The following is a 14,107-nucleotide window of genomic DNA, read 5'->3' on the forward strand; positions in this document are numbered from 1 at the left end:
TCCCATTCATCGGCGGGATACCATAAGTATATGCTAGCTGGTATGAATCCCTCCTCAACCATTCGTTGACGTAGTTAGCAGGGTCAGCCCGGATAAAGTGAATGCAGACAATAGAATGCGGGCATGGAATGCCCGTGATAGCCCAATATCTGCAGGTACAGTGATGGGCACGCAGGTCAACCATGTATCCTTCTCCACGTGTGCTAACCTTGAATTTAAGATGGCCGGCATGGATAACTCTGCATGCCCTACACTTGAGTCTATTATCTTCGAGTACCCGTCTTATCCAAGGGCATAGTGAATCAGCACTCTTCGAGAATATCTCCCTGTTCTTAGCTATACGTTCTATGATTGCCGTTCTAATGTATTCCAACATGTCGATGATGGGTTTAGACCTACTCGGCAAGATGAAGCTATTGAAACACTCAGACATATTTTTATCAATAAACTCATATTTCGGCTTGTCAGAAATAAAAGCCCTGCAAAACTTTTGTACTCCTACCTCCAGAAGATCTTGCGCGGGTTCTGCTTTCAATGTCTTCATTTGTCCGATGACGCTCTGGAATCCTTCACAGGTTGTACACTTAACTGCTTTCCAAAATAGGTTCCTCAAGATGTCAGTGGAATGTCCCTTCTTTATCCAATTTACATAAATATGTCTTGCGCAATTCCTGTGCTCCGCATTCGGTAACAAACCTGCCACTGCATTCTCGAGACCCTGAGAGATGTCAAGGCGTATCAAGGTATTAGTGCACAACATTGATTCCACCTTAGTCAAGTAAGTCTTAGAATAAGTAGTATAAACGGAACGACTCAATTAAATACCTTTTGCTGATCACTTACAATCGTCCAACCGCAGCCATCAACAATTCCTGAATCACGGATCAGCAGGCTGATAAACCAAGGCTGATTTTCCCCTTCTACCACCGCCCAAGCTATAGGGAACATCTGGTTATTCCCATTCCTCCCCACGGCGCTCAACAACTGCCCTTTCAATTCGGTTTTCAGGAAACAACTATCCAACCCAATCACTGGTCTACAACCCTCAAGGAACCCCCTTACTAGAGATTCTAAGCAAATGTAGAGTCTCTTAAACCTAGCCAAAGAATAATGAATGTCGTGCTCCACCTCCAACTGGAAAGTACTATTCATATTCACTTTCTGTAACTCGGCCACATAGCAGGGTAGCATGTGATACTGCTCATTCAAAGAACCTTGAAGCATCTTGCGCGCCAACGACCTTGCATTATAACAGGTGGGTCGCGAAACTATGATTCCATACTTTTCTTGCAATTCTCGCAGCATATCTACTACCTTATAGTTCATATCCCTTCGAATAGTCTCTAAGAAGTGTTCTGCGATCCAACGATAATCGGCGTGTATATTCGTTGGATCCGTATAGCACATACGTTCATCATTTAATGACTTTATGACAAAGGCCTCCCTCGTAGGACCCCAACTAGCATATATCCTCCATGGACAATGTTTATGGCATGCAACTTCCACTATATTCTCCGTAGACCTTTCAAACCTAACATTGAACCCATTGCATATGGCGTAGTTCTTCACAGCTGATTTAAACTGTGAACCTGATTCAAATGTCATGCCCAATTGAAATGTAATATTTTCGAGGGGTCACCCAGGATCATATCTTGTACCGCTGTTTGAGGCCCAAATTTTTTCACCCTCGTCATCACTATAGAACTCTTTTTGATGTTCTTCTCTTCTACTCCTCTGCCCCTCAACAAATTCTTCATTCCATTCTTCGCTTGAATATCCATCGGGATCAGTTGAGCACACATCGCTTGAATCCAGACCAAAAACAATACTTCTGTCATCAGCCCTAGTGGACAAACGGATACAACAGAATAATTTAATTACTTACAAAGAGGAAATTTAGTTATGAATAGGATACTTACATTCTGCTTCTTCTTCCTCTTCTTCTTCTTCCTCTTCTTCCTCTTCTTCTTCTTCCTCTTCTTCCTCTTCCTCCTCTTCCTCTTCCCCTTCCTCTTCCTCTTCTTCTTCTCCTTCTTCTTCCTCTTCCTCTTCTTCTTCTTCTCCTTCTTCTTCCTCTTCCTCTTCTTCTTCTTCCTCTTCTTCTTCTTCTTCTTCTTCTTCTTCTTCTTCTTCTTCTTCTTCCACTTCTTCCTCTTCTTCTTCTTCTTCTTCTTCTTCTTCTTCCTCTTCTTCTTCTTCTTCTTCTTCTTCTTCTTCCAATGAGAGAAAGGTGATGCGGCGTTGAGAAGAGAGAATAACGGCGCGAATGGGGTTTGATGTGATATTCACATGCTATTTATACCCGCGAGGAGAGAGAATGTGGAAGGTTGACCGCTGACTGTCGACAGCGGAGGAAGAGAGGCGGCGTTGACGGCGGACGGAGAGGGGCGGCGTCGATGGCGGCGAAAGAGGGGCGTCGTCGACGGCGGACGGAGAGGGCGGCGTCGGTGGCGTCCGGAGACGGGCGGCGTCGGCGGGCGCGGGCGGCGGCGGGCGGCGTCGGCGGCAGCGAGGGACCGAGTCAGCCGGCGGCGGGAGACGGAGACGGGCGGCGGCGTGGGCGGACGGACCCCGGCGTCGTCGGCGGTCACCCGGTGACGTGGATGCCACCGTGGAGTCCACCTGGCGCCACAGTGGAATCCACGTCACCGTTTAACCGGCGGTGGAAAATTCAATGCCAAGTGGCGTCTTCTCATTTGTCCATGCTATTTTCTTTACAAAATCTGAAAGTTGATGCTATTTCCTTTACAAAACTGAAAGTTCATCCAAACAACTAAGTTTCCAGCGTAGGGAGAGGATCTGATCTTGTGGCTGGGCAGTGCTATGGAAATGATACTGAGCAAGCCAGCCCAATCGGGTGGACGCACAGGATACGGAAGCGCAGAAATCCAGATCCTCCCGGCGGCACTATTAAAACGGAGACTCGTCGCCTGTAGTCTCCTCAAGTCGAGTTTCAGCAGTCCCGCCTTCCGTCAACTTCAAACTAGTACTCGACTTCCTGCCCCAGAAGACGATGGCAGCCACCATGGCCCTCTCCTCCCCCTCCATGGCCGGTAAGGCGGTCAAGGTCTCCCCCGCCGGCTCCGAAGTCTTCGGCGAGGGCCGGATCTCCATGAGGAAGACGGCCGCCAAGCCCAAGCCCGTCTCCTCTGGCAGCGCCTGGTACGGCCCCGACCAGGTCAAGTACCTCGGCCCCTTCTCCTTCGAGGCCCCCTCGTACCTCACCGGCGAGTTCCCCGGCGACTACGGCTGGGACACGGCCGGGCTCTCGGCCGACCCCGAGACCTTCGCCAAGAACCGCGAGCTGGAGGTGATCCCACACGCTGGGCCATGCTCGGCGCGCTGGGCTGCGTCTTCCCCGAGCTGCTCGCCCGCAACGGCGTCAAGTTCGGCGAGGCGGTCTGGTTCAAGGCCGGGTCGCAGATCTTCAACGAGGGCGGGCTGGACTATCTCGGCAACCCCAGCCTGGTGCACGCGCAGAGCATCCTCGCCATCTGGGCCACGCAGGTCGTCCTCATGGACCGCTCGGCGAGGTGGTCGACCCGCTCTACCCCGGAGGCAGCTTCGACCCGCTGAACCTGGCCGAGGACCCCGAGGCCTTCGCGGAGCTGAAGGTGAAGGAGATCAAGAACGGCCGCCTGGCCATGTTCTCCATGTTCGGCTTCTTCATGCAGGCCATCGTCACCTGCAAGGGTCCCCTGGAGAACCTGGCCGACCACCTCTCCGACCCCGTCAGCAACAACGCCTGGGCCTACGCCACCAACTTTGCACCGGGGGACTAAGGTTTCGTGGGGCCCTTTATACCCGTGTCGGATTCTTTCTCAAATCATGCTTATTGGGGCATCTTGCGGATGGTTTTCTGGGGTCGTCTGCGTTCCGATTTTGTAAATTATCGCTCTCAATATTGAATGAATATCAAATTTACAATCGCATATAATCTCGAATTTGTTGAAGACAAGGTATCATCAGGTAAGTGTTTTAACTAGAATAACGGCGAGACTTAGAGCCCATCTGAGTCAAAACAAAGGCTTCGGACTCAGAGCCTATCTGAGTCAATCTAAGAAGAAATAAGAAACGTTATAAGAAACAACCAATCACAGATCACCTAATAATCAACGAATAAGAAACAGCCACGTACCCCACATAATAGAAAAATGGGTAAATAGCACGGTACATCCCAAACTATGTCCAAAATCTGCGAGTTAACCTTAGCTTTTTTTTTGGCACGGTATATCCCAAACTCTCTAAGTCGACGGTGATATATCCCGGTGATGACATGGAATCCATCGTGGCTGCCAGGTGGATCTCCGGCCAGATTTTGACCTGGCGGAACCCGCCTGGCAGCCACGCTGGATTCCACGTCATAAGGGGATATGACGACCTGCCAAGGGTTTAACTTAAAGAGAGAGAGGCATTCTAGAGAGAGAGGCATTCTAGAGAGAGAGAAGGAGAGAGAGAGAGGCGGGCTAGAGAGATAGAAGGAAGAGAGAGAGGCGGGCTAGAGAGTGAGAGAAGGAGAGAGAGGTTCTAGAGAGAGAAATAGAGGTGTTCTAGAGAGAGAGGCATTCTATAGAGAGAGAAAGGGAGAGAGAGGCGTTCTAGAGAGCCCCGACCGAATCGAATCGCACGGGAGAGTGAGGCGTTTTTGAACGGAGACATAGACAGGGACAGAGGGGAAGGTTATCGGCGATCATTGTAGATATTGGAGAGAGAGAAAGAGAGTGAGAGAGGGGGTTCCGCCAAGAGCTCGCGGGCCTCGGCGGCCGACGGCAGAGGTGGTTTCGCCGCACTCTCCCGTGCGATTCGATTCGGTCGGGTCTCTCTAGAGCACCTCTCTCTCCCTTTCTCTCTCTATAGAATGCCTCTCTCTCTAGAACACCTCTCTTTCTCTCTCTAGAACCTCTCTCTCTCCTTCTCTCTCTCTAGAATGCCTCTCTCTCTCTGTAAGTTAAACCCTTGGCAGGTCGACATATCCCCTTATGACGTGGAATCCAGCGTGGCTGCCAGGTGGTTCCGCTAGGTCAAAATCTGGCCGGAGATCCACCTGGCAACCACGATGGATTCCACGTCATCACCGGGATATATCACCGTCGACTTAGCAAGTTTGGGATATACCGTGCCAAAAAAAAAGCTATGGGATGTACCATGTTATTTACCCTAGAAAAAGAGAAATACTAAAAATATTTAAACTAAAATATAGCCGTTGTGAACAAAGACCTATTCACAAAGGTTACCGAAAAAGGGAAAACGACGGTTACAGATCCAAAATCTCTTTCCCTGTTTCATCCCTTTCTGTAGCACAATAAAAACTCTGTGTATGTACTTGTTTTAGGTGCGGTGAATAAGAGTGATCTCCTATCTTCTCATTCTTTCATCCGTATATCTCTCCATCTCCTCTTGTTCATTTTTTCATGGTATCAGAGCCAATAGCTTAACAGCATCCGGTTGCCAGCAAGAAGGCAGATTCAAGGCCGAGTGTTGGAAGAGGCCCACAAGCTCCGCAGAATGTTGTCGCCTCACGCATACCTACTTCAGCAATGCTACCTACTGGTATGTCAATTCCTTTCAAATTGACACGTGATAACTTTCTACTATGGAAGATGCAGTTTATTCCATTGATCAAAAGTTGTGGACTTGCAAAAATCATAGAGCAAGATCCTCCTCCAATTTCATTCCTTGATGAAAATGGAATTATACATGGAAATCCCGAGCATGAAATGCGGCTTCGAATGGATCAGCATGTTTTCATGTTGATCTCCACATCTCTATTAGAATCGGTTTTACCTTACATTATAAGGTGCAATACTGCAAAAGAAGCATGGGAATCTATTTTCAAAAATGTGGCAATCAGAAACAAGTCCAAGATTATGAACCTGTATAGCAAGCTCCAAAGCATTACCAAGGGGACAATGACAACGGAGGAATATGTTCAGCAAATCAGGACTATTAATGACGAATTATCTGCAGCTGCACAAGTAGTAGATGAGTCTGTTGTCATCTTTAATTTACTTAGAGGATTAGGACCCGAATACAATGGATTTGTATCAGGGTTGAATGCTCATATAGATGGCATGACACTTGAAGATGTCATCTCCAAAATCAGAGGAGAGGATGAGTTGATGCCACAACGGAATAGAGGCACAGAAAGAAATTTTCCACCCATGGCAAATCAAACTCAGTACAATGATCAAGGGCATGGCTGAGGAAGATTCAATAGAGGAAGAGTGCGTCAGAATAAATTTGCTCCGAGATGTCAACTGTGTGGAAAATTTGGACATTGAGTGCATGATTGCAGAGAATGAGTTACGTGCTTTTTCTTAGATTGAATCAGATCGGCTCTGAGTCCGAAGCCTTTGTTTTGACTCAGATGGGCTCTGAGTCTCGAAGCCATTATTCTAGTTAGAACACTTACCTGATGATACCTTGTCTTCAACAGAATTCTCTCTCTCGATAGCCCTCTCTATCCCTCGATCAATCTGTTTATCTATGTCTCTCGCTTTACCTCCATCTTTCTCGTTCTCTATCGCCCCCTCTTTCTCATTCAATCTGTTTATCTATCGCCCCCTCTTTCTTGTTCTTGATCCCTCGATTGAAATATTCCTTTTTCTCTCCACAGTAAATGCTTAACACGATCCTCTCTCACGCTCAATCCCTTTCTCTCTCTCTCGCTCTCTCTCTCTTGAAATAACTTTTTTTTCCTCCACTCTCTCTCTCGCTCTCTCTCTCTTGAAATAACTTTTTTCTCCTCCACTCTCTCTCTCTCACTCTCTTTCTCTCAATTTGTCTCCCCCTCGCACTCTCTTTCGTGGTCTTGCTTTTTTTCTCCTTCTCTCGCACTCTCCTTCGTTTTGTCTCCTCTCTCAAACGCACACTCTCCCCTCGTAGTCTCTCTCTTTCTCTCTCTGCCCCACAAGCTCTCTCTCTATCTTTGTCGCACTCTCTCGCACTCTCTCGCACTCTCTCGCACTCTCTCTTGCTCTCTCGTACTGTCCTCTCTATCTCTATCTGTCTCTGTGTCTGTGTAGCCCCCCCCTCTCCCCCACAATCTTTCTCTCTCCCTTGACTTTTGACTTTTCTGGTCTCTATTCTCTCTCAATTCTTTCTTGTCTTTGTTTTCTCTCTTCACCAAGCCACTTTTTTGGACTTTTCTGCTCCACCTATTATTTCTCTTTCTATCCGCTATTTCATTCTCTCAACTGCCCAAAATGCTTGACTATTAGACCACTTTCTTTTCTCACTAACTCTCTCTTCCTCTCTTCCCTATGACCACCAAATTTGGCTTCTCTCATAACCTCTCACCCTCGACTTTCTCCAAAATTGACTTTTTCCGAACAATCTCATGTGTTGTGTCTGCCACTTTCCATTAAACAATCCAGGTTTCATTTGCTTTTGTAACTCCATGTTTTATTTCCATTTAAAAGGGTTATGAGATGCCTGTAAGAACCCTTTTTGCTTGAGTGAAGTTTTGCTTATTGGAAAAGAGTGATATTCTGGTGATAATGGCAACAGAAGGGACTATGTAACATCTTGTCCTCTACAGTGATCAACTTCTTGCGGGTTTGCCACTCCCTTTCTTAGCACTTGTCCCTAGACATCATTAACCATACCTCATATCCCATAATCTCCATCTCTCCTACATTATTCTCTCTTCTTCATATCTTCATCCTTTTCTAGCCTTACCCCATTTATGTTGTGGGTTCTCTTTTAGCACTCCACTTCCACCCTTCTTCAAATACAACTGAATATCTTCTCTCGTTAACCGGATTCTTTCACTCGCATTGTATAACTTTCCCATGACTTTTCGTATTCACTTTCATACTCCTTACATGGGGCTGCAATTCAATGTCAATCAAGGTCATTCAACATCAGAACACTCATGTTGTTGGCTCCCTTCTCCAAGGTACATTGTGATGCCTTCATTTTGAGATAATTGTTGGCTTTCTCCGAGCGGTTGTGTGATCTTGTGAGTCCATTTGCATTAGTCTTTGATTGGGCATTTCAAACCTTATACTTCCAAAAATCTGGGGATATCATATTCATTCTCAAGTTTGCCTTGTTTAGTTTGTAGCTTATAGATTCAGTCCCGCTTTATATGATGAAACACATTTCGATAACCTACACAAAATATTTTCTTACTATTATCTGGTATTACCATTGTTGATTTCTAGGCCTTGACATGGATGAAAACTCACAACAATTCACAGTGCAATACTTTCATCAGAATCAAAATGACATCAACCAAAATATTTATTCAAATCACATGGGCATAGATCACATCCGTAACTTTTTTTATCCTCAAGCAAAACTTCTCAAGCTTCTTAATTGTGCAGCCTCCAGGTGTATCTACACAATCCTTTACATGTCAAATGTCCTTCTCTACCTTGAAAAGTCCTGTTCATGCTCCATACTATCTCGATCACATCAGAAATGGAGACGAATGAAGGGGAGAACGGAGAAGATCAGGAAGAGCCTTGAAAAGTTCTGGCTATCGTGAGTTTTGTTGAGGGCCTTCCCCTATTCATACTAATAGTTTGAGGTTTACATAAAAACTGCTAAACTTTTAGTCCAAAAGATCATTTGCATGGGACCCTTTAGGCCTCTGTATTATTCTAGATAATGATTTAGTGTCCAATTAACCTTTATTGGCCTTCCAATTTAAATAACTATATCATTGTATATTAATTAATATATGATGAATTTAACCAAATTGATAAGATAAGACTCTAACTCGTTGGGCGCCAAGCTACACCTCATGCTTTAGAAGATACAAAGAACACTATCTCATGGAATATGTATGTCATCAGTCATCATGTACATATATTCCATTGTCCACTTGATGCTCCTAGGATGACTTTGGGTGTGGTCGATTGTCAAATCCTGATTGGTCATCAAAGTTAGTATTGATGCTTTCTGAAATTATCAAAGAACTCTTCATTGATATTTCATAATCTTGACTGAGTACTTCATCACATCATCTTCTTTGAGCTGTCTGCTCTTATATCAAGGGTGAAGAATCCCATCTTAACTTTCAATCATCCTTTACAAACTTCTTCATGCACTCAAACTATGAGTGTATCGTATTCTATGATAAGGAATTAGTAGGTCATAGTCAAAGTACAACTATTCATCCATAGGATATCTTTGGTGTCTCAAGTCCAATGACCACTTACATAAAAGTGGCATAAATCAACATGGATGAAAGTTTGGTATAATACATTTCAAGGATTTTTATGTATCAATTGAGTGAATTTTTTTGCACATGACTTATTTTTTTGCACTCTTTCTCTCTCTCTCTCTCTCTCTCTCTCTCTCTCTCTCTCTCTCTTGTACTCTCCCTATTTGAATCTCCCTGTCCTCTCTCTCCCTCTCTCAATGTCTCCTTTTCACTCTTTCACTCTCCTTCTATAAATTTTTCTGTATTAACATATCTCTCTCCCCCTCTCAAATGCTTATATCTTTCCCTTTTTCTCTCTCTTCCTCTTTCATGCTTATATATTTCCATCCCACTCTCACCCTCTTCCCACCTCTATCTCTTTCATTCTCCCTCTCTCAATATCTCTCCTTTCTCTCACTCTCTTCCTCTGCTCGCCCATCTCTGAATGTCTGAATTTTCCTTTCACTTTCTCCCCATGCCGACCTAATTTTATTTTACGCTCCCTTATCTCTTTCTCTGTCTCTCTCTCTCAATATCTTCCCTTGTCAAAATTTGTCTATTTCCCTCTCACAATTTAGGTAATCATCGAGCATGTTATTTGGGCAGGTCCGACTACTAGCTAAGGATGAAATAGTATAGATGCAATTTTTTTGATGATGCCTAGGTGGTGTGGATGTGCACATATTACACACATGGTGATGAGGTGTAATTCGGATATTTAGGATAAAAAGATCCTTATGTCTGGTGGATGAGCATAGTTAATATTAAATATGCAAGATAGTATTAATGATAAATAATCATGATATCGAGATAGAGAAATGGTAGATATGTTACTGATTGTTGTGGGTAATTTATTAAAAGTGGCGTGGAATAAAAAAGAAAGGGGAAAGCAATAAATTGAAATGAATAAATATTAAAAAATAAAATAAATGAAAAATTAAAGCAATAATTAAATGATCAAGTAAAATGAATGCAATAAGTAAACAAATAAGTCTTCATAGAAGAAACCAGACTCTAAATGAACAAAGTCAAAATCTAAATGATCTTAATTATTCTAGAAGATTGACGTGAGAGACAATGGGATTGTTAATGCAAAATCTTTTGTTCTCATGATAAGATCTTAATTTGGGATTGGTAATTCAATATTACAAACTTAATTTTATTCAAATAAGTCCAAATATATATTTTTTTGGAATTTTCATATATTGAGTTTATAATGATTTTGAAGCCAGAATACATATATATTTTAATTATTTTATGTTTCGTTTAATTTCAAATTAATATTGTGCACTTAATTGGGCTTTGCCAGATTTTCATATCTGATTTACTTGGATGGTAAGTGATCATTTGTTTTTCAAATAATCAGCAACATCAAGATATGAAAAATAGGCCTGTACACAATGAAAATGTGATTGGTAATTATTATTTTGCATATTTTTCACCTCATATTTGTATTAGTTATCAATCCTCCTAAAATAATAAATTTCCAACTAAGCTTCCTAATCTATATTTTTGTTTACTTAGTTTATTTCTGAAACTAACCCCACTTGGGTCCTCAAACTCAAGCAAATGCTTCTCACCTGTTTTGGGGTTTCAAATGAAATTCAAGACTTGTGGAAATTACATGGTGAGTAATGGATTAAAATAGAAGAAACACGTAAGCCCAAGCCATGACCGGGACTAGAACAGGATACCTAAGTGATGCCCCAGATAACAAGAGAGGCCCAATACACACCAAGTTCATTATTGGTGCCCTTTTACGCCTTGTTAATGATCTGGGTCAAATGGAGGACATAATTGTGTAACTAACCCACCATAGTTTTGGAAATTATACTATTTAACTAGAAACGTTAATGGCCTTAATCAAGGCTCCAGGATAAAGATATCATAGGATGCCAAAGTACATGAATTAAATTCAAGGGATGAGCCATTTAGAGCACTTATACTTATCATCATTTCCACTATTTCTATATGTCATCTTGGATTTATGCTCCCATTTTTTTGCTGACACCCTAGTGCATTGGACTTCTTTGATCCGTTCTGGTTATAGAAAAGCAGGGGAAAGAGAGCTCGTAGAGGGAAAGCAACATTTCTCCTTTAATAGTGAAGAAATTGAGGTTTGTATAATGATCTTTATTATTGATTTAAATTTGATGGCCAATTTATCTCTGCAAGAATCACAGAAAATAGCCTGGATTTCAAGCTTTCTAATGCTAAAAACCATGTCCAGATGTTTGATATGTAAACAAAAATGCCACACATCATGCTGACTCACTTTTTTTAGCAACCACCCTTATTCCTGCAAGGCCTCTGGCTAATTGTTGGCATCACAAATGGCCAAATTAGCCAATCACTATCACCAGAATGACCAAAATGATTTGTCCTGTCATCTAAGAATGAATCAGTGCATCCAGCTGCTACTAAGTGATTCTGAACCCAGTTACGTGATGGAACATTGGTGGATTAGATGTCTCCTAGATCTTGCCTGATTCTGTACACCCATGATTGCCCTCTAAATGCTAACTGCGCACGCCCGCTGCTTGGTGCCACCAGATTGTCCATAATATATATTTTTTAATTTATTTACCCCCAAAAATTCCAAATAAATTCTTAAAAGTCATATTGACCTATAGATTTTAATAAAGATAAAATGAATATCAAAACAGTTCATCTTGTTAGTTTATTTTAATAAGTGTAGCAGTTTTCTTCAATAGCCAATATCTAAAATCCAATATAATAAAAATCTTTCATAAGTATTTGAAATTAAAAACCAACATTATATCTAACTACTTTGACCCCAACTTACCCTGAACAAGGATAAGTGTTGAGATATTGTGGCGTAAATCATAGTCTTATAATTGTAAAAAAACATATTTTATTTCAAACACAATGGGCTACTAAGAAGCAGACATTTTTTATAGATACGTGGGGACACTTAGCGAGTGATAACACCAGTCCACTTTATTTGGAATCAATATAATCGACACAGGAGAGACAAGTTGACATAAAACATCCAGCTGTTCTGTTGCCACGAATGTGGTTTGAAAAAAATTGTTCAACATAAAAAATTAAGAGATTAAATTCAGAATTAACGCAGTTTGATAGACCAAAAAAGTTTGGAGACATGATGAAAATTGATTGGTCAACAACCAAAAGTGATGATTCTTTTTGGGGGAAATCTCAGAGCGCGTGAGATTGGTAGTGAAGTCCAAAATATTTTGCAATAAGTTGATAAATCAGAAAGAACTACATTGAGGCACTCATAATTTAATACCTCTATTGATGAACGGAGAGATTAAATCAATGATTTAGAATGATGCATCTTCAAAATGTAATATCTACTAAACTAGTTGATCGTTTTGCGGTTTCTAAATCTATATCTCATCTACCCGCTCATTGTATTTGATCTATAAATAGGTCCCCCTTATCCATCTAAAACGTCATCTAGGAATGTTTCCTACACTGGAAGCCTGGGTGAAATAAAGTAATACTATAACCCTGGAAGATGTTTTAGTGGACATTAGAAATTGAAGTTTTGGTACAAAAGAGAAGCAGAAGCCCTCTTCCATAGTTGCAAATTACCTTTATTTTTCTAGTTTGCCCTTATCTGGCTGCTTATTGGTAACACACATCCATTTACATACATACATCTACACTTATGCATATATACAAATCCTAATGGACAATGAAAATACATCGACCTATATCTCTCGCTTACACTATTCCATATCTAATCATATCACTTGTCATCCTTATCAATCATGCCCTCTCATCATGTGTTACATGATAACAAAAAATCCCATTAACATACTTCGAAATTTAAAATTTAATTCTAGATTTAAAATTTTAGATCTTTATCATTCTTTTTATCTTGATCACATTGGAATGTGTAAGATAATGATTTAAAATTTATCGACACTTTAAAAGGAATAGCGGATATTTTTGCCAAACCTAAAAATGGTGAGCTGTTTCATTCATTGGACAGATGACTTATCATGTTAAAATATCTGGTTTAGAAGCTGCTCAAAATATGCAAAGGCCGTAACAAAACACAATGATTATAGTACCAACCTTATTCAGTAACTGAATCAAAACTCAACATCATGATTTATTCTTAGAACTTTACATTGTGTTTTATGGAAATGGTAAAATTTAATCCTTAAATTCGGACACTCTTTTTGTTTTGTCCTTGTTATTTGGTTGATAACTGATGGAGGACCATCTCGAGGACGACGCCACGATGACGAAGAACCATCTCGAGGATGACGCGACGGGATGTCGTCAGCCACGCCGAGCAGCTCGCGCCGACGCTCGCCACCCGGGGTTTAAGTACCCCGCGTAAGAACTTTTATCTTTTTACTTATGCTCATTTCCATGTGTGTTTGTATTTTTGGATTCGTGGACTGGGCCAATGTTGTTGGGCCCCGTCCTCGTCATTTTTACTTTTTATGTTTGTATTTTGAATTTGTAAGGGAGGCCGAACCACGTCTCGCGACGGTTCATCCTCTCCCACGTTCACTTGGCACCCATCCTCACTATATAAGGGGATGGCATGCCCAAGGAACACCTTAGAGTCATTGTTGAAAAGTTTATTCACAATTCGTCTCCCCTATCGAGAGAGTAGTGTAGGGGTTTGGCTAGCCCCACCCCACGTTGAGATCACTCCGTGGGTAGAGCCCACGCCTCCCGTCGAGATCACTCCGAGGAGATGTGTTAAAGCGCGCCGCCGAGATCACTCCGGTGCGAGGAAAGAGTTTCAAGAAGCCGCCATCAAGAATCGAAAGAGGCCTTCGTCGAGATTACTCCGGGGGTCTTGGGAGATTCAAGAAGCGTCGCCGACACGCCATCAACCGGGGAAATCTGCTCCGTCGAGGGAGCACACCCCAGATCCGTCAAGAACTCCTCTTTCTTGGAGGGTTCTTGGTTGTTACAGTTCAAGAAAGCCATTTCTTG

At 42.3% G+C, this 14,107-nt stretch overlaps 1 protein-coding gene and 1 pseudogene across 1 annotated transcript in view; one reads left to right on the top strand and one right to left on the bottom strand.

Moving 5' to 3' along the window:
* LOC144714840 (uncharacterized) overlaps window positions 1-1,605 on the bottom strand; it is a 1,971-nt gene extending 366 nt beyond the window's left edge. The window contains exons 1-3 of the mRNA XM_078589631.1: window positions 826-1,605; window positions 697-718; window positions 503-588 (exon numbers count right to left, since the gene is read on the bottom strand). Coding sequence (XP_078445757.1) covers window positions 503-588; window positions 697-718; window positions 826-1,605 — 888 coding nt within the window. The remainder of the gene's footprint in view (window positions 1-502; window positions 589-696; window positions 719-825) is intronic.
* A 1,399-nt stretch (window positions 1,606-3,004) lies between these two features.
* LOC144715278 (chlorophyll a-b binding protein 40, chloroplastic-like) lies at window positions 3,005-3,782 on the top strand (annotated as a pseudogene).
* Window positions 3,783-14,107: the final 10,325 nt, after the last annotated feature.

Source organism: Wolffia australiana, chromosome 18 (genome assembly GCF_029677425.1).
Source record: "Wolffia australiana isolate 7733 chromosome 18, ASM2967742v1".
In the NCBI taxonomy this organism is placed as follows: Eukaryota; Viridiplantae; Streptophyta; class Magnoliopsida; order Alismatales; family Araceae; genus Wolffia; species Wolffia australiana.